The 24720-nt window shown below is 42.7% G+C and overlaps 1 protein-coding gene across 2 annotated transcripts in view; it reads left to right on the top strand.

Moving 5' to 3' along the window:
* The window catches only part of Clnk (cytokine dependent hematopoietic cell linker), a 169791-nt gene that overhangs the window by 133111 nt on the left and 11960 nt on the right, over positions 1-24720 (top strand). For both annotated transcript variants that reach the window (XM_060365389.1, XM_060365390.1), the window contains 5 exons: positions 1765-1783; positions 4597-4678; positions 8241-8281; positions 15186-15319; positions 20044-20121. In XM_060365389.1, the coding sequence (XP_060221372.1) occupies positions 1765-1783; positions 4597-4678; positions 8241-8281; positions 15186-15319; positions 20044-20121 (354 nt within the window). The remainder of the gene's footprint in view (positions 1-1764; positions 1784-4596; positions 4679-8240; positions 8282-15185; positions 15320-20043; positions 20122-24720) is intronic.

The raw sequence follows: 24720 nt of genomic DNA on the forward strand, positions 1-24720 counted from the left end.
ACAACTGGCTGCCGGAAGCAGGCTTCTCTGGTGTTTACAGGTCTCCTTCCTTCCCTCTCCTTTGACAAGCCTGAGAATTCCTGCTGCCTCAGACTGAACACTTTGAACTGCTGAGGAATCCTCGCTGGGGAGACTTCAAACCCCTCATTTAGAATGCATTCATTACCTTCATTACCCTTTATACCTGGCCTGTGGATTAGCTTTGATTTGCTATCCATAATACACGTAGCCTCATTCCAGAATCCTGGGGATGCTGAGGTCTTTAAAACAAAATGGCTTTCGCTCGGTTAGCTTCAGAAGAGACACAGGATTCCTCTCTAAGCAAATTGCTGCTAAGGGTTTCTTGCCTCCAAAGCCAACATGAATCAAGAGAGCTGGGCTCAAGGTCAGCTTACTCTCAGGCTGACTCTGGGAACCAGGTCAGAGAGCCCCACTTCTTTGTAAGTTACCCATAAAACAATGATTCCTAGTATTTCTAGATATCACAGCCATTTAAAATTTTTATAAAAGGTGTAATAAACCCTTCTTACGCCCACAAAAAGTATGATTTTATTCATAATCAGACTAGGTTCCTAAGCTGTGACACAACTTTTCCATTCCCCTGTTCATGAATTTCTTGTCTGATTCCTGGGTGCTCCCCAAAAGAGGAGGTGTCTCGAATAGTCCGAGGAAAACTTTCTATACGAAGTGCTAAACCCACTGTAAAGCTCTCTGCCTCTGCAGAGTTTGTGGGTAGATCCAGGCATGGACGTACCCACGTTCAATCTCATCACATAGGAGGCCGAGACAGAAGGATTATCTGTTTAAGGTGCAACTCAAAATACATGCTGGGACCCTGTCTCTAACAACAACAACAACAGCACACACACACATATATGCACATATATGTGATATTTGTGTGCTTGCAGGTGTGTGTGTGGGTGTGCAAGCCCATGTGAAGGCCTGAGGAAGATGTCAGCATCTGTTGCTGTCTGTCTTAGTCCCTCAAGACCTCTCACAAGATTTGAAGTTTGGCGAGGCGGGCTTGCTAGAAGGCTCTCAGGCTCCGCCTACCTTGGCTCTCTTCCCCTGCATCGCTGCACTTACAGGCACATGCAGCCATGCCACACTTATAGGAGGGATGGGGATCGGAACTCAGGTCCTCACACTTGCACAGCATATACTTTTAGCCACCACGCCATCTCCTGGAGGAGCACTTCTCACTTATCTGGGCCTGCAGACTATTTCCAGTGCTCTGGCATAAGGAACAATACCATCAACATCCTTGCACCTTGGCAAGATTTGGTTTCTCAGAAAATGAGCCGCACCAAAACAGTTGTTTGAGTAAGAATATTTTTTAAACTTTTGATAACTATGAATAATAGTAGTAAAATCAGCTTTTCTCTTTTTTTGTTTGTTTGTTTGTTTGTTTGTCTTCGAGACAGTGTTTTCCCATGTAGCCTTGGCTATCATGAACTCACTTTGTAGACCAGGCTGACCTTGAACTCACAGTGATCCGCCGGCCTCTGCCTCTACTTCCATGCCTGGCTAGTCAAATCAACTTTTAACACTATTGGCCTATACATTTGTTACATGATACACAGAAGGTAAAAGCTTGGTTTTTATGTAGTCTTTTAGAAAACTATTTGTGGATCTCCTTAAAAGTCTGTACCTACAAAAATTTTCCCCAAACTCTACTAACAAAGTTCCCTATATACCCCATGTTAGGTTAAATTTTCCGTTACCTGAAGCCATTCACCATTATCTTTTTTTAATTCAACACAGGTATTCGGAGCAGGAGAAGGTAACTATTTACATTGGTTGTATTTTTTTCCCTGATATTATCACACTAGGTTCTGTGTCTAGTAATGTAGTGTTAGCCTTGTGTGGGAAGTGAGTGTTCGGAGCCTGGGATTAATTGGGGGTGGGGGGGAAAAGTATGATGATGTCATCCAGATGAATGTAAGCCTTTGTAGGCTATCCCAACATCCTCTGTTGTAAGGAGAATAATAAAAAAACCTTTTGCTCTAGCCAAAAGCCACGCAGTAACCTCCTGCCACCTGGGAGATGCTTTGCTGTCTGCTGTCATTGACAAGACCTGTGTGTGTCACCCATACACATGACCTCATACACACACATGCGCATGCTGTTGGTGTTACTGATGTAGACATGTGCAATCCAAAGCTTGTTAAACCACAGGACACTGAGCAGGTAACACATCTTCATGCCCTCCTTTGAAATCCTGTTTCCCTTTAACTTGAAGTGATAAATTATCATTCAAAAGGCCAGCCAGCCCCATGGCCCAGAGAATTAGCAAAACACAATATTGGTCAATGAAGGAGCAATGAATTGGGATTCTGAGATCCGTTTTCAAGTTACTATGTGTCTTAGTTAGGTTTTCTATGGCTGTGAAAAAAAAAATAGTATGACTATAAACATCTTGGGGAGGAAAGGGTTTATTTTGGCTTAAAACTCTTAGTCCACACTCTATTCCTAAGGGAAGTCAGAGGAGGAACTCAAACAAGGTAGGAACCTGGAGGAAGGAGTTGATGTGGAGGCCATGGAGGGGGACTGCTTATTGGTTTGCTCCTAATGGTTTGCTCAGCCAGCTTTCCTGTGGCACCTAGGACCGCCATTCCAGGAGTAACACTTCCCACAGTGAGCTGCTCCCTCCTGCATCAACCATTAATGAAGAAAATGGTTCAAAAGTCAATCTTGTGGGGCGGGGGAGGAGGGAAAGGGATGCAGGTCCCTTTCTCAGCTGAGGTTCCCTCTAGCTTGTCTCTAGTTGGAACGAAACTATGTGGGTCTGAGTTGTATTTCCTGTGTGGATCTCACGTCAGCTCCGCCTTATGCTCTGAAGAAGTTAGAACACTTGGAAGAGGAGCCTACATGGGTTAATGAATTCCAAGGGACCTGATGGAAAACTAGGGATTTGTTAGTCACTGAAAATAATTGTAAAACCAAATGAAATCTTAGATGAATCCTGGTGTACTAAGACATCCAGGTAATCTTGCATGTCAGTAATGTAACAGTCTGTCATCGTTAAGCCGCATTTGAGCAGATGCTCCAAGAAGCTGGTGATGACAAGAAGTGATTTTTTTTTTATGGGTATGTGATTAATGGACCTATCACTGACTCGAATGTCATTTCAAGTAATCACAGTCCCTTCAATCAGTCTAGGGTCAGCCTTGGGCACAGTGCAGAGTAACAACCCAAATTAAAACAGGCCAGTCAGGGTATGCATGCTTGCACAGCTTTATGGCTCACCATCACAAATGGGAAAGTACTTTATGAGACTCACATCACAGTATATTCAATGTTTCTCATAAGTATCGATGGCTGCTTAAAATCCATCCATGATGAAAAGCATGGCATGCTAAGTAAGTAACTCCAGCATGGAGACATGGCTGAACTTGGGATTTTTCTAGTGACTTCTGTTGCTGTGCTTAAACATTCTGGCCAAAAGCAATTTGTGTGTGTTGAGGTGTGGGGGGAGGGAGTTACTGAGCTCACACTTTAAGGTCATAGTCACTCATTAAGGAAAATCAGGGCAGGAAAACAAAGCAGAAATCTAGAGGCAAGAACCATTGAGGAATGCTGCTTGCTTCCCCTCCCCCCCCAGGTTTATGTTTAGCTGGCTTTTTCATATAGCCCAGGCCCACCTTCCTGGTGAGGGTGCTGCCTCCAGTGGGCTGGGCCCACCTGCATTAATTAACTATCAAGATAATTCCCCTAAAGACATGAATATAGGCTAGTCTGATCTAGGCAGTTCCTCAATGGAAGCTCTTCCTTCAGATGATGGAAGGATGTGTGAAACTGACAGCTAAACTTACCTAGGACAATGATCAAGGGGTAAACACTGAGAAAATGTATCCCTGTTTCTAACCAGCTGGTACCCACTGCCTACCACTGTCAGAACCTTGAAAGCTCACCTGCCCTATCATAGGATGGGAATGAGAACACAAGTGGCTTGTGCAGGCAGTGGGCATCCCTAGACCCTACAGCCCTCACAACAGTCTTGGCCTAACACTCTCCTCATTAGGATGTCACCGACCAGACAACTCTAGAAAGACCCTCATTAGCCACCCAAGGTCAACCGTACATCCTAAAGCATACTTCGTTTTCTTTATGACACTCATTCTGTCAAAAATTTTCTTCCTGCTCTGCTTGTTTCATGTCTCCTTTTATTTAAGAACAGCATCTGTCTTCCCCATCATTCTAGTCAAGAACCTTTTCTGTAAATGTTCAGCAAAGACTCGTTGAATGGTATGAATGAACCAACAATGAATTAATGAATGCACAATAAAGTCAGAGTCTTTTAAAACTAATTCATCTATAAAACCCCTAAAATGCCTTCTGATGTAATATTCTGTATTTCTGGGGAAATCCAGTTATGTTTGTGCTAGATTGTAAACAATCCATGCAATTTTTATAGCTTCTAGAAGGTGGCAATCCTGGGGCAGGGGAGTGCCGTAGACTATAGGAGTTCATAGTTTCCAAAAGCCCCCTAATAATAATGGGATTACTTAAATTATATAGCCATCCTAGTGAACTCCTGAAAGCCCTCAATTGTAGTCACTCTGCGATCTGACCCTAGCATTTTATACGTTCCAGGTTCTCATCGTCAGGCAAAGCCAGAACACTTTTGCCCACCACCAAACCAGAACACTCAGAAGGGCCCACCTGCCATTGCCAGGTAAGGAGGCAGGAACTCCTATTAGGTCAGATCAGCAGACATGTGTCCTTTAGATCTCAGACAGTGACCCATGAGACTTCTGAGGAACAGTAAATGTTTGACCTTGTACTCTAAAACTATATATAAAATAGTGTTTATAAATGTATAAACAGTCTTTCTGCTTATTAATAAATGAATGGATGTCACAGGCAAATAAGGGGTGTAAAACCTTGGATATTAACTGAAAGGGATGAATGTCAAACAATCTTGCAGAAAAAGTGAGTCATCTCTAGCTGTTCTCAGTCCCTGGCTGCATCAAAGCTCACAGACACACGTGAACAGTATGCTGCAGGTGAGCAGGTATTGACATAGTTACTTCTGATGACGTAATCACCTGATCAGTTGATTGTGGCACCATCAACTTCACTGAGGAAGAAGCAAAGGTGATTCCTTGACCAAGGTCCTTCTATATAAATTAGTAGTGGCTTTCCCCCACAAAGTTAGGACTATGAATAGCTGCTATGCAGCTCTAGCTAATGCCTGTGACCTTGGTTCCAAACTCTCCCTGTTACACGCCTCATGACATGCCCTCCAGCCACTACACTATCCCTCTCAGAAGTATATTTGCATATCTATTCTTCTGTCTACTTTCCCCGGTTAAAAAAAGAAAAACAAAAACAAAAAAACAAACAAATAAAACAAGCTTTATTTTTATCCCAGGACATCACTCATTCCTCAGGTGGTAAAAATGAGGTCCAGAGAGACAGAGTCCTTCACCACTGAAGTTAAGGGCAACTCCAAAGCCAGAGGCCCTGCTGTGAGAACAGCATGATTCTAACAATACTGCCCAACAGTCAGGGCTCTCATGGTACAGCCCTATAATAGACATGGCGCCTTGATTTATAATAACTATATACTAGGAGTGTCCATGTTAGTGGAGGAAGAGAAAGCCTGTGAGGTGGGAGCTACGAGACTCAGACTGACAGATGTCACACTGGTGAGCAATGTGATCTGGATGGTGTTGGTGTCCAAGCTTAAAACAGAGCCAGAAACATCACAAAAGCCTAGCAAACACATGCTCTCTTAATAAGATTGCCAGGCTGTGAACCTTGGAGCACCGCAAACCCCATTCCCTTTTCCTGCCACAGTTTTTTTTTTTTATGTCCTCAGCACAATTGTGGCTGTGACAATTTTATTGAGAGCAATCAAATTGTTATACATTTATCAGAAACAGAATATAATACTGCCAGTATCAATACAGTACTTGTCAGGATACAGTGATTTTTTTTAATTCTTATTATTAGTTACATTTTATTATCCCAGCTGTATCCCGCTCCCTCATTCTCTCCCAATCCCACCCTCCCTCCCTCATCTCCTCCCTGCCCTTTCCAAGTCCACTGATTGGGGAGGACCTCCTCCCCTTTCATCTGACCCTGTTTTATCAGGTATCTTCAGGACTCCTGCCACAGTTTTTTAAGGTGTCCTCTTTTGTTCCTTTAGTAACTTCTCATTCCTCAGCCTTCAGAGATTAGAACCATTGTTCTGTAGATCTTAGGAAGCTATTTGCTACATAAATCCCAATCTGACCCAATAGTCTTTCTTACTGCAATTTTCTAACAGGAGGGAAAGTCACATTTGGGTGAAAAGATAATGCACTTTTCCATCTGCCCTGTACCTATGGTAGCTATTTCATGTGGCTTCAGCTTATTTGTTTGTTTGATTTATTACACAAAGTTTAGTTTTAATTGTTCTCTTAATCAGCTACCTCTCCTAACTCTCCTTCTTGGATGTATCTCCCAGTACAATCCTAAATTCTGGTAGTACTTCTGAGCTCATCTTATAACTCCTCTCTGTCACTGAAGGCCTGAATCCCATTCTTTCAGTATCAAATGCCTCCCACCCACCCCACTCCACCCCCCCGCCACATCAGTGGTCCCCAAGTCTCCATCTCCTAACCAAGCCCCATTGCTTGGCTCCAGACCTGTGCATTCAATTATTCAATAGGCCCTTTCCCTTATAGAAGTTTTTTTCTCTCTCTCTCTCATCAAATTCTTTTCAAATTCAAAATTCTATCTCCAAAAATGTCTTGAATATGCCCACTTCTCCTCCCAGCTCTCCGAATAGAGTAGCGCCCGTCAACTCTTGCCAGGACTACTGCAACACCCTTCTACTGGCACAGAGAGCATCATCCCATCCCATTCATGTGGAAATTCCTTCCTAGGCTCTTGCAGAATAGCCCATGGTTTCCCCTCTCTGAGCCTCCCCAGAGGGTTATCCTACCTTCCTGAAACATGCTTCCCTGTCCTTTGCAGTCTGAGCAATTCCACCTGTGTGACCGCTCACCCCCACAGGTGCTGACGCTCTCCACCTTTCCTAAGACATCTGTTGGGTCCATTAGGATTCTCCACAGTCAGCTCTTCCCTCCAGAAACTATGTCTCCTTCATTTCATGTTCCCCCAAACGCAGGCTCATTTAAAAGTGCTCGCCTCATTTGCTAGATGAACCATCACTTTTATGGCAGCTTTAGTTGTTTTAGGGGGTCATGTCTATACTTATGAACTATGTGCTTGGTACCTAAAACATTGTGAAAGGACACTCCACCTCTTTTAACATTTTTTTTACAAATTCTTTAAAATCAGAGAGAAATTTTGTGGCTCTTTTATTGTTCTCCCTCAGACATTTAACAGAAATGATGCATTGGCTCGTAAGGGATGTGGGCTTTGGTAGTTAAGATCGTGATATCAGACATGTAACCAGCGATGGTGGCACTGTCTGGTCCCCAGATAACCTGCTATTTTTTTTTTTCGATTATAATGCCCGCTGTAAGGTCCTTGGGCTTGTGTGGGAACAACAAAAAGCAGACATGTTCTCAGTCAAAAAAAAAAAAAAAAAGTCAAGTTGCTTTTAATTAGCCAGAGGCTCCTGTCAATAGCACAATCCTTGGGATACAAGCATGGCTCATGTAATTAGATGAAATTCTATTAGCACCTGGAGCTTACATCGATGCTGACTGTAACACAAAGTGAACTGGAAAATTAGAGTAAGGTACAGAGAGTGTAGACGTGGGTGAGCAGCCCTGGCTGCACTAGTTTTGTAATTAGAAAGGCATGTTGCTGTTTTGATTGCCTTCTGTTACATATTCATACTCTCCCTTTTGCATGTGGAGTTCCTTGTGATCTCATGCATTATTTTCTCATCCAGCTCACAAAAGATGTCGACATCTATGCTTCTCTTCCTAGCCATAGCTGGCTCTCCACTGCTAGATGTTCTATAGAACATGAGTACCAGACAGATGTTAGTGTTTACAAAGCAAGACCACACTCAGCTCAACAAGGCAGAGAGCTATGACATGTCCTCACAGAAATTACAAAGGGAAACACTATGCCCACTAGTCCCTTCATTCCATGTGTAATACTTGCCAGACCTGAGAGAGGAGAGGAAAAGCCAATCTCTTGCTATCTAGAAAACTAACAATTCATTCTTTATAAATGTCACCTTTAGATGTTGCCATGAACTTTGTCCCTAAGTGGGATTTTTGTCTGTCACAGGGATGCTAACATACCAACTCTGACATTTTCTTTAGCTCGTCCTACATGCCAGGAAAGCACAGTGTACAAGGCAGAGGTAAGGGTTTCACTGTGTGAACCGTGATACAAACAGGTAAGCCAGCCCCACACGGTGACTTGACATTTGTGAACTGGAAACACTGAGCTGATGTGTAGAGATGTGACTGTCTCACTTTCACTGATTATTGGTATTCCATGTGTGTTAACACGGTACAACTTTTATTTTAACTCATAATGAAATAATTCTCTTATAAGCATTGTTGTTATAAACCATAGTATTGATACCTTTCCAGAAGTACAATAGAAAGAGAAATATCTGGGTCTTAAGCCATGCGTCTCTTTAGCTCTTTAGTTGTGCATCTCTTTAGATGTATTTGTAAAGTGTATGTAGCAGCTAGTTACTAAACTGATAAGAACACACTACAGCTGGTCTTCACCAGAAGGGAGGTGGGTTCATCCATTAGTCACCAACAGTTCGTGAGTACTGTGTGCTCTCCATCTTCTCCAACAGTTGTAGACTATTTTCTCCAACACACTGGGGGTAACACAGATTTATCTCAAGGAAAGAAATCTGCAAAATGAAAAAAATAACCTTAATAGCTTAAATAATCCTTTTTACCCACCGTGACATAAAACTCGGAAGGCTGACACAACCGCATGAAGCTGAACAGAGAGGCAGAGCCTGGTGCCTGCCCAAAGGCTCTTGGCAATATCAATGTCATTTGTCTCAGCGATTTCTTCCATGTGTGATTTCCTTCTTGATTACTCTGTGCACCAGGAAGATGCTCTGTTTCTCTGAGACAGGAAAGAGTGTTTGGGGCTAAGACAGCAGACTCCACAGGGTACAGTGGAGAAGTTGAAAGCTCCCCTCACTGTCCAGGCCCCAACTCTGCCTCTCTCTCTTCAGTAGGGCCATGAAGTCCAGTTAATCCATTGAGCCTCACTCTCCCACTGAGAGACTGTAAATAAAAACTCATATATTAGTATCAGTACAATATATCACACAGGCACACTCAGCCTTTGTCTTGATACACCCCTATTTCAATAGCCTTCCTTCTTTTCTTTGTTCCCCCTTTTCTCTTCCCTAAATGACATCAGTGAGCTTCAGAACTACCTGCATGCTTCCCATCATGCATCATTTCATTTTTGCCCTACACTGAAACAGCTAAGGCTCAAGTGATAAGTTTCTTTTTTTCAATACATACATTGATAATGGGACTTTCCCCCAAAGAGATTTTTCTCTCCCTCTTCTTCCTCCTCTTCCTTCTTTTTCAAGGTAGGGTTCCATGTAGTTCAGAGTGATCTTGAACTCACTGTGTAGCTTAAGCTGTCCTTGAACTCCTGATCCTTCTTTCTCTACCTCTCAAATATTGCAGTTACAGTTATGCTACATACCTAGCTTGAGTATTCAAAGAGAGCTGTGATTAATTTATGGGCTCCTTCCATTCCTAGAGCTCAAATGTCAGCAACAGCAGTGCTGAAGTTCAGATTTAGGCATGTGAAGATGAGAAGGTTTTGGGTGTCCAAATCCTTGGGATGGACAGGGCCAGAAAGGGTCTGACTTACAGGTTTTGAAAGTATGCTTCTGGGTCAGAGAGAAACATAACTCAGAGCAGATTAGAGAGCCTTAATCTTAAAGATCAAAGCATTCATGGATGCAAAGCAAAGCAAAGCAAGTGCAGTGTGAAACCACAGTGTTGAGCAAATGGCCATCATCACCAAGAGTCCAAGACATCATTTATGTGCACAGACATAGAAGCCAACAAAACATCAATACACACAAATGAAATAATACTAAGAAAAACATCTCAGAAAGAATGCATTTGATATTCTCCCCTCTGCCTCACTTTTATAGTGCCAGGTGGTGCTATGAGGGCTGCTGGCAGAGCCTGCAAAAAAAGACACCACAGAAGAAGCTAGGCTATTTAAGAATAGCACTTCCTCAAGATCCAGCTATAACCACTCCTAGGCATCTATCCAAAAGATGCTCAAGTATACAAGGACATTTGCTCAACCATGTTTGTAGTAGCTTTATTTGTAATAGACAGAAGCTGGAAACAACCCAAATGCCCCTCAGTTGAGGAATGGATACAGAAATTGTGGTACTTCTATACAATGGAATACTATTCAGCAATAAAAAAACAAAAAGAAATCATGAAATTTTCGGGCAAATGGTGGGAACCGGAAAAGATCATCCTGAGTGAGGTATCCCAGAAGCAGAAAGACACACATGGTGTTTACTCACTCATAAATGGATGTTAGATATAAAATATAGGATAAACATACCAAAATCTGTACACCTAAAAAAAACTAATCATGGCTAAGATGCTCAATCCCCATTCAGAAAGACAAAGAGGATGGACATCAGAAGAGGGAGAAAACAGGGAACAGGACAGGAGCCTACCACAGAGGGCCTCTGAAAGGCTCTACCCTGCAGGGTATCAGAGCAGATGCTGAGACTTATAGCCAAACTTTGGGCAGAGTGCGGGGAATCTTATGAAAGATGTGGGAGATAGTAAGAACTGGAGAGGACAGGAGCTCCACAAGGAGAGCAACAGAACCAAAAAATCTGGGCCCAGGGATCTTTTCTGAGACTGATACTACAACCAAAGACAATTCATGGAGATAACCTAGGACCCCTGAACAGATGTAGCCCATGGCAGTTCAGTGTCCAGGTGGGTTCCATAGTGATGGGAACAGGGACTCTCTTGACATGAACTGATTGGCCTGCTCTTTGATCACCTCCCCCTGAGGGGGGGAGTAGCCTTACCAGGCCACAGAGGAAGACAATGCAGCCACTCCTGATGAGACCTGATAGACTAGGATAAGAAGGAAGGAGAGGAGGACCTCCCTTATCAGTGAACTTGGGGAGAGACACGGGTGGAGAAGGGGAAGGGAGGATAGGATACGGAGAGGAGGGGGAAGGGAGCTACAAGGGGATACAAAGTGAAAAAACTGTAATTAATAAAAATATTAAAAAATTTAAAAAAGCTTATAGGGGACATGATTTGCCTCCATTATTTTTTCTTTACACCAACTAACACATGATCAGTACTCAAAATTTGATCACTCCCTAAAGATACAGAGCAGAGACAGCCCTATCCTTCCACTGACCTTCCGATGCTTTCCCATCACCTTACTGAGCAAATATTCATTCTGGTGAGTGGAAGTTCATCTCTGATTCATCAGACTTTGCAGAGTGACATGTGCAGAAGACAATGTGTCATCTGCACTCATAGGTTCTCAGTTTAGTGGGCTTCATCCCCACACTCATACAGATGCCTTCAGGGTGAGCATTCATACACAATAGTGAGGCCTACATCTCTGTAAATGCTGACATCATTATTCTTATCTTACAAGTGGAAAAAGAATCTTGGATATGTTTCGTTTGTTTCTGGGTAGTTCACTTACAGATAAACACAATTGGCCCCATGTGTTATTGATCAGTCAACTCAAGCTAAACTTTAAAGAATCCAGGTAAATAGATTATATGCATGTTATGTGTATGTACTAAAAGAGGGTTTTATTATACTCCAAGATGCTAACAAAACTGATCTTTAGATTTGGAAGTGGGAATGGTATTTTGTCTGCTTTTAGTTTAGTTTAGTTTTGTTTTGAAAATATACATATGGATTTCATTCCTACTAAGTTAATTTTTAATTGTATATGAATGTAAGTTAAAATCTTTTAATAGGTACTGACACAATGCCTGATTTTTTTTTCTTTATTAATTACACTTTATTCACTTTGTATCCCCCCTGTGGTTCTTTCCCTCCTCCTGTCCCAATCCCTCCCTTCCTCCACCTTCTGCATGCATGCCCCTCCCCAAGTCCACTGATAGGAGAGGTCTTCTTTTCCTTCCTCTGACCCTAGTCAATTAGGTCTCATCAGGAGTGGCTATGTTGTCTTCTTCTGTGGGCTGGTAAGGCTGCTTCCCCCTCAGGGGGAGGTAATTAAAGAGCAGGTCAATCAGTTCATGTCAGAGGCAGTCCCTCTTCCCATTACTATGTAACCCACTTGGATACTGAACTGCCATGGGCTACATCTGTGCATGGGTTTTAAGATATCTCCATGCATAGTCCTTGGTTGGAATATCAGTCGCCTGATTTTTTTGAGTGCTGTACTATATGTGACAGTAGAGGGGTGTGCGGCTATCTCTATGGTAAAATTTACAGCATTCATAAGTTAGCAACCTCTAGCTGAAGAGTCAAGAGTTCATACCAAGACATGTAGTTACATAAGATTTTTGTGTGGTTGTTGTTTTTAGAGGCAGGGTCTCTCTGTGTAGCCTTGGCTATCCTGGATTCTCTTTGTGGACCAGGCTGGCCTTGAACTCACAGTGATCCGCCTGTCTCTCGCCTCCCTGAGTGCTGGGATAAAGGTGTGTGCCGCAATGCCCAGCTGCTACATAAGAAACTGTTGGCAGCAGTGCAGCTTTACCACGAGCCTTTTTGCTCAGGCTGTTCTGCCTCTCGGGGAATCAGCCACCACCCATCCTCTCACCAGTCTCTTCATTACTGTCACCCTCCCTTTTCCAGGCTTTGTGGAACGATCAACCTCAATGCAATGTCTCCTATAGGAAGGACTTTGGAAGCTTAACTGCTCTCAGTCTGAGGGGGTAAAATCGATGACTCCTTGTGGTGGGATAAGATACATTCTTAGAATTGTTCCTTCATTCATTCATCGTCTGACGCAGGGCCAAACCGGCGTCATTCAGGAGAAAATCGTGTGGCGCATTCATTTGCTGTTGTTTCATTTAACTAGCTCTGTGAACAGACTACAGATGCATAATTATTGCCAAACGCTCTTTTTAAAAATAAGACTTTTTAAATATTTAAGCAAGGCATATGGGGTTGAACGATAATGAATCAATTGCCATAATATCATGAAAAATTCATAATCACTGAGTTCTGTTAGGCACAAAGCACTGAGTAGCAGAAAATGCTGAGAGTGCTGATTTCCCCTCTCAACTTGGTGCTTACTGCTTTGAGCCACAATGGAAAGATAGTCACCGCTATTTCAATAATACACACCTGTATTCTGCTCTAGCATAACTTACACGAAAGTTTTTAAGCTAAATGTTCTTCTTGCTAGCAAAAGTCTGGAGGCTTTCTTTTAGGACTACACAGTGCATGATGCCCATCTTTCACATGTGATATCTCTGTGTCCTTAGATTCTGTGTATGTGATCAGCACGCCCCTAGGACTTGAAGCCAACTTTGGTCTGACATTCAAGGGCTCTGCTTCCAGCTTTGATGTTTGTTGTTACTACTGGTATTTGGGTCTACTTTTGTATTATTTTGTGCCTCTTGAATACTTAACTTTTCAAGAACTTTTCGATGTTTTTCCTGTTCTGTGTTGGATCCATCTCTTCTTTATTCCTCATATTTTCTCATTGTCTGGAAAGTATACTTCTCAAAATTATCCCCTTGTTTACTTCACATTTTAAATAAAGAGATGCTTAAAATAGCTGAAAGTCACATTCTCTTTCCAAACAGTTCCAAAAATTAAAATTAGTTTAGCAGTATAGATTCTGCACCATTTCAAGGACAAGTTTTATTATTTATCAACTGAAATTTTGGGAGAGAAATCTCAGGCTTTCTTCTTGTTCTTAAAATCACAACTTGGAGGGTGAAATTAACTCATTTTTATAAAAACAGATCAGAGTCTACATAATCAGTCTTCTGCTTAGGCCTTGGTTTTCCCAGCTTCTCAGCAGGAGAGCTGCAAATGCAAGGCTTGCCTGGAATACAGAGGGTGTTCATGACCTTCATGAACATATCTCCTTCAAAAGCACATCCCCACTGACCGAATTTTCTCCAACTAGGGTTTATCACCTAAAATAGTCACACTTCTCAAGAGTATCCCAAACTGGGGATCCAGTTACCATCTCAACCACAATAATTTGTCATTATATAATATATTCTCAACATCACTACCAAACTCATGAGAAATGACTATCAGGATGCTATTGTGTCAGATCAAAGTTTTCCAGCTTCTAATTTTCTCCTTCCTGGTTTAAATTTGAGATTAGCAACAAATGCTTCACCGTTGTGTTTCATGAAATGGCTTTAAATGTATTCATTTTAAATAAAATACCTGCTAAATACCCAAGTATAAATTACCGTAGTTTCTCTATCAGTTTAAAAAAAATGGTATTTCAAAATCTTTTCTAAGCTAACGCTTGAAGTTTCTTAATGGTACTTCGTGAGTTAGAAATGATCATGGTAGCTTAAGGAACTGAGCGAAGTTCATTACGGTCAGGATGGAGAAGGTGATGTGGGAAGAATAAAGCTAAGATGAAGAAAAAAGAAGAGATGAAATTTGGAGCCTTGAAGACAGAAGAGAGATGATTTTTATTTTGGGGAGGAAGAAAGGTAAACATGGAAGAATTTTTGGCAAAGATGAGTAACTAAATCACAGTTACCATCCCTCCCCCCCTCGTGTGGTGTGTGTGTGTGTGTGTGTGTGTGTGTGTGTGTGTGTGTGTGTACACACATAGGCCTACACAGAAGTTAAAGGATAATCTTGGGTGTTCCGCCTTACTCGAGGCAGGGTTTTCGGGGTTTTTTTCACCAAGTTGGCTAACCTGTAAGCTTCTGGGGATTCTCCTGTCTCTGCCTACCATTTTCCAGTAGGAATTATAGCTGAAATTATAGCTGCCCAGTAGCGTCTGGTTTTTACATGAACTCTGAGGATTTGGACTCAGTTCATCACACTTGTAAAACAAGCCTTTTTTAACTTACTGAGCCATCTCCCAGCCACACAATTATAGTTTTGAAAGATTACTCTAGATTCCCTGTGGTGAAAGAGCAAGGAGGGTAAACGTGGAAGAGAGGGAGCACCATAGTCCCTGGGGAGAGGGTGTTGTCTAGACCACAGAGATGTTCACAGACAGGCAGTGGTGGTCCCAGCTGTGCGATGAAAGCAGTGCGATTTCATTTAACTGTCACCTTTTTCCAGACCGTACAGGCATCATGCAACACTGCGCTCCTCAGAGATGTCAAGCTGCAGCCAGCCGTCACCTTCACTATCGCATGCTGCCCTTTGAAAACACAAACATGGGGAAACCTGTTCCCACAAAGCCTGACGAGAAGGTGAGGTGGGAGCTTCTCTGAAAGCCCTTCTGGCTGTTCGGGGAACCCAGAGAGAGCTTGCTGATAACACCCAAAGCAGATCACTGTGGTTGCCATTAATTATTTTCCCACAAAATGACAAATGTTTGGGTTTTCGTGTTTCGAAAAGGTTTTGTTGTCTCATACTTCATTACCCTTTCACCAGATTTTCAACTTGGGTCTTTTCCAGCTTCTCAGAATGTTCTGTTCATTAACTCCCGGGGGTAGGAATGTAGTTGAGAGAAATTTAGACTTGTATTTATTAAGTTTCATGGATGATTAACTGGAATTTTAATATTAGTTTATTTTCCATCGAAAGATTCACATGTCACATTTCAACTTCAGTTGAGCCTGGCAGCTATTTCTTGAGCATTGATTATATGCGTCAGCCAGTGTGAGGAATCAAGAACCCTGACACAGAATAGAGCTCAAATACCTAATAGGTGCCAGCTTTATTTATCCTTTTTGTGTTTCATGATCTCTCCCTAAAGTCGGCTCCATTTGCACAATGGCTTCTCAGTTCAACAGTGAGTTTTCTGTGTCTTATCTGCCCCTCCTTCCATTATCTGTAACATTACTAAAGACAGCACCAAAGAAGATGGCGCTGCCCTCATTCAATAGCCTCAGCTTAGGAGTGTCCAGAGCTTCTCAGAGGATTGTAAGTGAAGCATCCGGGATCTCTGATTAATTCCTTGTCATTTCCACAGTATCTCAAATGTCTATAATTAATCCCTAACTCATTCTCTAATGTCCTCCCCCTATTCTTCCTATGGGCTCTGGAATCTTCTTTGATTTCTCCTTCACATGCACCTGAATGTTTTTCGATTCTGCCCCTGGCACAAGCCTTAGGATTCTTGAGCTCTAACTCAATGTCTACATAAGACCAAAGTCTTCCCAGAGCGTAACTTCCTCAGGGGCATGAGAAAAGCTTGGACTAGATCAGGATTGTCCCATTTTCAACAGTTCAGCAAGTCTTATGACTTATGACAGATATAAATACTCTCAATAATGATGTCCATGTACCATTATGTAAATTGACTGCTTTTCACTTTGCTACATTAATTTTTTTTTGGGGGGGGAGGTTGAGATAGGGTTTCTCCTGTGCAGCCTTGAACTCACTTTGCAGGACAGGCTGGCCTCAAACTCACCGAGCTCCACCCGCCTCTGACTCTGCCTCTGCCTCCCCAAGTGCTGGGATTATAGGTATGTGTGTACCACCATGACTGCCAAAGTGATAATTTTATAAAAGCAATATTCCAGATAGACATAAAAAGTAAAGTAGAAATCAATATGATAATATTATACTAATGGGAATAACCCCAAGAGAACTGAAAGAAGATCCCAGCAGGATATGACATTATTTATGATAGTCAAAAAGTAAGAAGAACACAGGTGTCCATTCACAAACAGGTAAACAAGATATCACACACACACACAAATTAAAATTTGGCATGTTCTACACTGGTAACTTCAAAACTATGATGCAAGGTGAAGTAAGACAAGTAAGACACTAAAGGACAAGCATGTGCCTTCTACCATTCATGGTTCCTAGGACTGCCAAGTCTTCAGAGACATCAGGTAGCAAAGTGGCTCCCCAAGACTGGAAAGGAGAAGACAGCAAGGGAGAGCTGTCATTTGGTGGACACAGAGTTTCAGTTTGAGAGGATGGTTTTAAAGCAATATAAATGCACTTAACGCAATGAGTTACATGTTCAAAAGTGGCTAAAATGGTGACTTTACACCATATGTATATATAAAAATCTAAGGCGGTGGTTCTCAACCTGTGGGTCCAGACCCCTTTGGGGATCATATATCAAATATTTACATTATAATTCACAACAGTAGCAAAATTACAGTAACAATGTTATAATTTCACAATTAGGGGTCAGCACAACGTGAGGAACTATACTAAAGGATCACAGCATCAGGACGGTTGAGAACCACTGCTCTAAAGCATCTTCCCAGCTTGAATGGCCACATGAGTGAGTAAATAACTCACCATGGCTGAGTCCTCCCAAGCCCTGAGACTAGCCAGGAGCCCCTGAGCCACTACCACAGTGACCGCAGTGACCAGCAGGCTAACACCCTGGCAGGCAGGTGAGTTCTCAGACATTTTCTTACTGGAAGCCTGCCTGAGTAATGCTTAGGGCAAGGTCTGGACCCTCCCCGCACTGTAAAACTCTTATCTTGTTTGAAGCCTCCTTTGTAATAAGTTCCTCTGCTTGAGGGAATAAAGTAGATGAAGTAATACAGAGGAGGCTTCAGACAAGATAAGAGTTTTAGGCTCAATTTTGTCTGTGTTTACAAAACTAAAGAACTACTTAAGATATTCTTCACATGCAATAAATATCAGAAATTGCTAGTATTCTGTACAGTCCCGTGGCTTTTGACAAATGAAAATACCAGACTTAGCCACTGACCTGGTTCAAGAAACATATTTTCTTCCTGCCCCTGTGAAGTTTTCCTCTGGCTCCAGACAGCAGCTCTCTCATTTCCACCACTGCCCTGTGTCCTTCCTAGAACCCTATCTAAACAGGAGAGTGACTCCTTTGTTCTTGGCTTTGATTCACTGAGCACAATGCTTGTGAGAGTCACCCCCGTGGTTTCCTGCCTTGTGCTTTCCCTTAATTTTGTGTTGAAACTTACATGGAGCACAGTGCCTGAGCTGAATGGCAGAGACCAGAGGATTGATTATAAGAAGTGCCAGCCCAAGGTAGCTGGTGTGTTTGTGTTGGAGTAGTAGATATGCCTGGCTGGCCAAGCCCATGATATGAGATGATGTGAAAGGAGTGAGGCTGCAGTTAGGAATGAGCTAGTGCATCCTGACCAGATTGTGTTCACCTGTGCCCATCACTGGATGGATCATGTTGGTACTGGGAAGACCAGAGACTGCAATGAGAAACCAGAGACTTGATGTCATGTCCCTGAATCTTGCCAATCACATGGCAGATTTTTGACTCCCTGAGTCTCTGCTACTCATGTATAACTAGGATAAGTTCTAATTGTCCATCGTGCATAGTCCAGGGAATTGTGTGGGAAGGTTTGAGAGACTGGATAAGGAAGGGTCTTGAGTGGTGTGAGTCAACATTGTGACCCTGGATACTCAATGAAGAGATTGCAGGACCATGCTGTCACAGGGACACAATACAATGCCGGGAGCATAGATGAACACACTCGCACCTTTCTGCAATGTCAGAATTCACTGAGCAGTAAGCTCTCAAGCTATATCCGTTTCATTGGCTGTGATTCAAGTGGTCCTGATTTCCCTTGATAGCTGCTCATTAGCACCTCCAAGTTCTTTTATTCCAATGTGAATGAACTGCTGATCTTAACTCTTAAACTATAATTATACCATAAACTAGTAGGTGGGGGTGACAACGGATTAAAGAGGCCACAGAGTTTAAAGAATCCCTAGCGGAGGCCAAGAATAAATACGTGCAGGGAGTCACTGCAGGAGTTTAGACATCAAGGAGAGCTTCCAGAGACCCAAGAGTTCAGCTTAGCACTGAGCAGCAGAGACAAGCCACCTGCCTAGGACACCAAGGAGAGCTTTAGGTCCAAGTTCTGACAAGCAGACCATGGCAATTGAGTGAAGAGCAAATAGTGGAGGCTGAGTTGAACTGGAGCACTGGGAGAGTCGGCAGTCCCCTGTCTGTTGTCTCTTGGAGCAGGCACCTGTGGTCAGATGGTAGGCCGTTGGGGTCTCCTTTGTCGGGGTCCAGGTGAGAGCACCATACCCTTTCTTGCTCTGCTATGCTCAATCACTTCAGTAAGTTTACAGATATAAACAAGCTGTCTATGCCTCATGGTAGATGGGAGACAGGTGGTGGCATCCATGTGCAGAGCAAGGTACAGAGTCATCCTTCCTCAAAAGAGACCCAACTGCTGCTTTGTAAAGTCACCCAGGGAGTGAGAGTCTGAAAGCCACTTGTCCACATGCTACGGAGTATGTCAGAGCAGCAGAGCACAGTCTGTTCTCCACACACCGCACAGCTCTCTGTTGCCCTCCCTTCCCCATCTCAGGGAACCTTTAGAAGCAAAATAATTAAAACCACTTGTTGACCATTTGGGCAAGTCAGCGAGCCAAGTTACAGTTCAGTCTCGATTTTACCTCCCGGCCCCAGGAAGGAGACACACACAGCCAGGGCTGCAGCAGCCCACTCTGACCACTGTTTTTACAGTGACCAGCACAGCACAGTGTCACAGTCTACACACATCCTCAAGAAACCTCACCAGATGCAGAGTCAGATGTCACTGAGAGCTGAGTGCAATCCCAGCACTTAGGAGGAGCAAGAGCTCTGGGTCATCCCCAGATATATTGTGAGTTCAAGGCAGCCTGCGATACATGACACCCATCTAAGAGAAAAAATCAAATAAAATCATTGACAGATTAAGGGTTTATGCTTCCTGAAACTCAACAGTGGACTTTTCTCAACTGCTTGGCAGTTTCTGGCCACTCCCAATAACCACTGTCTTTCTACCCTGTTAACCCTGGAAGCTCCAGCTGCATTTGCTTTTTCTGTGTCCATCTTCTCTCAAAATCAGTGGGCATTTCCAGGTCCCAGAACAAACTGATCTGCACTGAATATCTATCCATTAGTCTGTGATTGGACACGGGTGGAACAAAAGTAGAATTCAAATTCATTATTCCATAATGAGTACCTCCCTTTGATCCTAAACTATTCTTCATTGGATTTGTACCATAGGATGTCCAACAGAATGAATGGTACATTGGAGAATACAGTCGCCAGGCAGTGGAGGAGGTGTTAATGAGAGAGAAAAAGGTAATGCTCTACAGTGTTCCTGTGGCTATTCTGTGTGTTTCTGCATGCAGATATATACATAAGGAGACTTGGGAAGAAGGGAGAGAATAAGAAAAGATAATGGGGTACAGTTTTTATAATGAAAGAACACTAAATATACAGATGAATGGTTTTCTTTTTTAATTAATTTATTTTTTTATTTATTACCATTTATTCACTTTGTATCCCAGATGTAGCCCTCTCCCTTTTACACTCCCAATCCCACCTTTTCTCCCTCTTCTCCTCCCATGCCCCTCCCCCACTCTAACAATAGGGGAGGTCCTCCTCCCCTTCCCTCTGACCCTAGCCTATCAGGTCTCATCAGGACTGGCTGCATTATCTTCCTCTGTGGCCTGGTAAGGCTGCTCCCTTTTCAGTGGTGATCAAAGAACCATGGAGTATATTACAGCAGCAGACCACAGTCTGTTCTCCACACACCACACAGCTCTCTGTTGCCCTCCCTATCCCATCTCAGGGGACTTTTAGAAGCAAATAATTAAAACCACTTATCAAACGTTTAGGCAAGTCAGTGTGGTACAGGATAAAGTGAGCCAAGTTACAGTTCCTGTCTCGATTTTAGAGCATAGTAAAATGTCAGAAACAGTCCCTGTTCCCCTTACTAGAAAATCCACATGGAGACTGAGCTGCGATGGGCTACATCAGTGCAGGAATAGTTTTCTTAAAACGCAGAGATATGTAAAAATGGTTTCAGACCTAACACTTGGTCTTGTCATTTATTAGATATGCAACTTTCTCAAGTTCCTAAACAAGGTTAGTTTTTGATTCTTTATTCATAAAATAGAAAATTTTTTAAAATATCGGTGTTCGGGGAGCCACTGGAAAATCGCATGTGATCTCTGTGGTGCAGTGGTCACAATGGGCAGCATGTCCTTCTGCTCTCTTCAAAGTCCATCTCCTTATTAAAAATGCAACCATGGTACAATTGGGCCCTTATGTCTCACTTCTTCAGGAACGGAGCAGGGGTCCTGAATGCTGCAATCCAGCATTTGACAGGTCATGTGACGGTAACAGCTCTCCCCAAGATTTCTGTCATTTAACCCAAGATGCTATTTCTTCATTGCACACCAGATTCAAGATAGATTTGTTTGGGCTTTGTGAGGCCCTGTGTGAATGCTGTGCTTCTGCCTTCACATCCTGGCTCTTCACACATCTTCCCAGGGAGTAACATACTTTACCTCTTCCTTGACCAAATTCCACAACCAAACCTAACTTCAAAGGGGAGGTTTCAACGTGCTATGGGAATAAAAGAGAGAACTTGAGTGCTTGCAACCAGGTCAAATGACTACCACAGCCTTCATGGCAAAGCAAGTGATTCTCAGGTGACTACTCTGCTAGGCACAGAACTACACTAAGCAACTACACTAAGTTGCTAAGAAATAACAGAGAACTTCTATGGCTTAAAGACTACTAAATCCTCCACCAGGCTGCTGCTGAATGTGACAACACAGTATGAATGAGTCACTTAATTCATGAATAAATGATAGATCTCCAACACACTTAAGAAAACTCAGAATTGATGTAAAAAATTAAATTATTCCATCAGTTGCTATGATAAACAGAATCATGGCCATTCCCCCCCACACCAATATGTCCATGTCTTAACACTAGAACCTGTGAATGAATCACTTTATATAGGAAAGGGGGCTTATCAGATTGGTTAAATTGGGGTCTTACCATGTGGAGGGTATCCTGAGCTGGGTGTCCTCTTGTGCTCTCTGATATGAGGGAGGCAGGAATGTCAAAGAACAGATGTGATTGTGGAAGTGAGGTCATAATTGAGGAGGCACTACCAGCCAGGATTCTAGTGACCTCTAGGGACTAGCAAAGTCACAGACACAGACTCCATCCTCTCATGCTAGCTCTAGCCCAGAGAGATCCACCGTGGACTTCGGACCTTCCAAACCATACAAGAATGACTTTATTTTTATTTATTTACTAATTTCATGTTAGCTTGTTAACACTAGCATTAGAGACTAAGGAGATTGCTAACAAACCATTTGACTCTATCAGGAATAACTGGAACTACTTCATTCCCTAGATCAGGGCCCTGAGGCCAGGGTCTCAGTCACAATAACGAGATTAATACTCCACCGAATCTCAGCTGCTTCCAGCTACCATGACAGCCCTCTGCAATGGGGTGGTTTTGAGAGGGGTTAGCTGGTCCCTGTCCCAGGATCTCTGTTCCCTTCCTCTGTCAGGGCTTCAGACATGGCTGGCCTCTGCTGTCATACAATGGGGCGTGGTGACAGTATACGTCAGCCAAAGTGCCTCTTCTTGGGTAATCAGTACCCAATGGGCTTTCATCAGCAAGACCTTAGAGGGCCCAGATGCAGAAGCCCACATGTGAGCTGTGCTGTGGCAGGGCTTGGTGCTCCTCAGATCCCCCCTTGCTCCCCTTGTGCCTGTGCTGCTGCTTCCCAAGACACAGAGTAACACTGTCTAAGCTGAACGGCCGTATTTTCCTTTTCTGTTTGCGTCAGTTTTGTCAGAATGTGTTTCGCATTTATAAGAGATAATTTAACTTAAATGGAATATTTCCCAGATTTATTTTGACAAGTGCTTTGCAGAGTTTAAGATAATAAACCCTGAGTTTGGCCCTAATTCTTGGCCTCCATTCCCCTTCCTGATCTCTGGCAATGTTCTGTGCTGGAATCGTAAGACTATGCTGCTGAACAAATGTGTTACAAAGAGAAAGTTGCAAACAGTTCCTCATCACCCTTAGTGAAGGCAGAAGTCACCATGCTTAAAGAGTTAGACTTGGTGCTTGGTTTTCAGGTTTGTATTTGCTAACTGTCCAACCAGTAGGGCGCGTGACCAAGAACAGATATGAATACAGGCCAAAATAAAACTGTTAATTTACTCAAAACATTATAAGACAATTTTTGTTATTTTTTTAATTAATAAAATATTTATTATATTATTTTTATTTAAATGTGTGTGTGGGCACACATACATGTGTGGTTGCCCACAGAGGCCAGAAGAGGCTGTTGGATCCATCAGAGCTGCCTGACATGGATGTTGGGAAATGAACTTGGCTCTCATGATAGAGTGGCAAGAGTTCTTAATGGCTGAGTCATCTTTCCAGCCTTTGTTTTTCCAGTTTGACTGTTCATTTCTCAAACATGAACTTTGTAGATGACAACCACACATCCAGTGCCAATGTTGGACCCACATGCTAAGCCTGGGAGATTTGTTTGAGCTCCAAAGCCTTAATTCCTTGTAAATGGGAGTAAAAGTCTTTCCTCCAGATTTACATAAAGACCAAATGAAATAATGTGTGTAAAGGCTGGTCACCTTAAGGGCAGCTCTTAGTAAACTTCTACTGCTCACATCATGACATATACACAAAAAAAGTAATAATGTTATTCTTAAATTTAGTGTTTGTTAAAGAATCATATTGTATGACATAGTATTTTATATATTGATATCATATTATAGGTTATATTATAATTATTAATATCCCATGCAATATGTATAGGTAACCATATAAGAATGAGAATTATTAATCATCATACATAGTGTCTACATCTATGCTATTTATGACACTTATCACACATTTATAGTTTTCACACATTTATAGTTACAGCATATGGATGACACAACGCAATCCTGAGGCCAAACCTTGCAGTGTGATCAGGGAAAGCCTCTCAGTCTCACACCTTCATCTTGAGAGATTCCCTCCAGTGTGTCTGGTTATTTCTGGCTCATGCCCTATTCTCCACCCTGACGCTTCAGTCCTGTTGATCTTCTGCATACCTTTTTTGTCCAACCCTTGGCCTTGGATACTGACACTTCTGGCACCTTTTCTATGTCCTTTTCCTTGCCTTGACCTAACTTCAGGCTGTGTTTCCTACTCCATCTCTCTACTCATTTTGGCATCAGTCTGTGCAAAGCCCCGTCCCTCTTTTGGAAACCCTGATCCTGCACTAAAATCTCCCCACACAGGAGTCTGATTTTTTGGGCTAAGATCTTTGTATGGTCTGTGATGGCTTCCAGTCCTCTCTGGAAGAAGATTTGATCTCCAGGGCCAACATATGAACAGTGACAGGCTTCGAGGAACACACCAGAGAGGGATGAAGGGGGACTCCCCTGTGCAGAAAGAAGACAATATGCAACAAAAATCCAGAGGAGGAGTCCATTCAGGAAATGGTAGCCTGGCTGGAGCCAGGAGCTGGGGACAGGAGATCAAATAAAGGACTGGTTGATGAATCTACTATGAACATGTCATTAAGTCTGTGAGAAATATGCAGAGAGTAGAAGAAGGTTTGAACAAAGGAAGCCATTGTGCATCTGGTGTGTTCTCAGCAGGCAGTAAAAATTGTTTCCATACAGACACCATGTTGGCCACTGCTGTCACAAAAGACTGGAGAAAACTTCAGGAAGGAAGGTTTCTTTGGGCTCCTGATTTCAGTCCCTGGTGGGTTGATCTCATTAATTTTAGGTCTATGGCAAATTAGAAGCATCACAGATGAAGGGCTGCCCACCTCACAGTATCCAGAGAGCAGAGAGAAGATAAGAACAAGATACATCTTTCCAAGGCACCCATCTTGACAATCTACT

Source organism: Meriones unguiculatus, chromosome 12, assembly GCF_030254825.1.
Source record: "Meriones unguiculatus strain TT.TT164.6M chromosome 12, Bangor_MerUng_6.1, whole genome shotgun sequence".
Taxonomy (NCBI): domain Eukaryota; kingdom Metazoa; phylum Chordata; class Mammalia; order Rodentia; family Muridae; genus Meriones; species Meriones unguiculatus.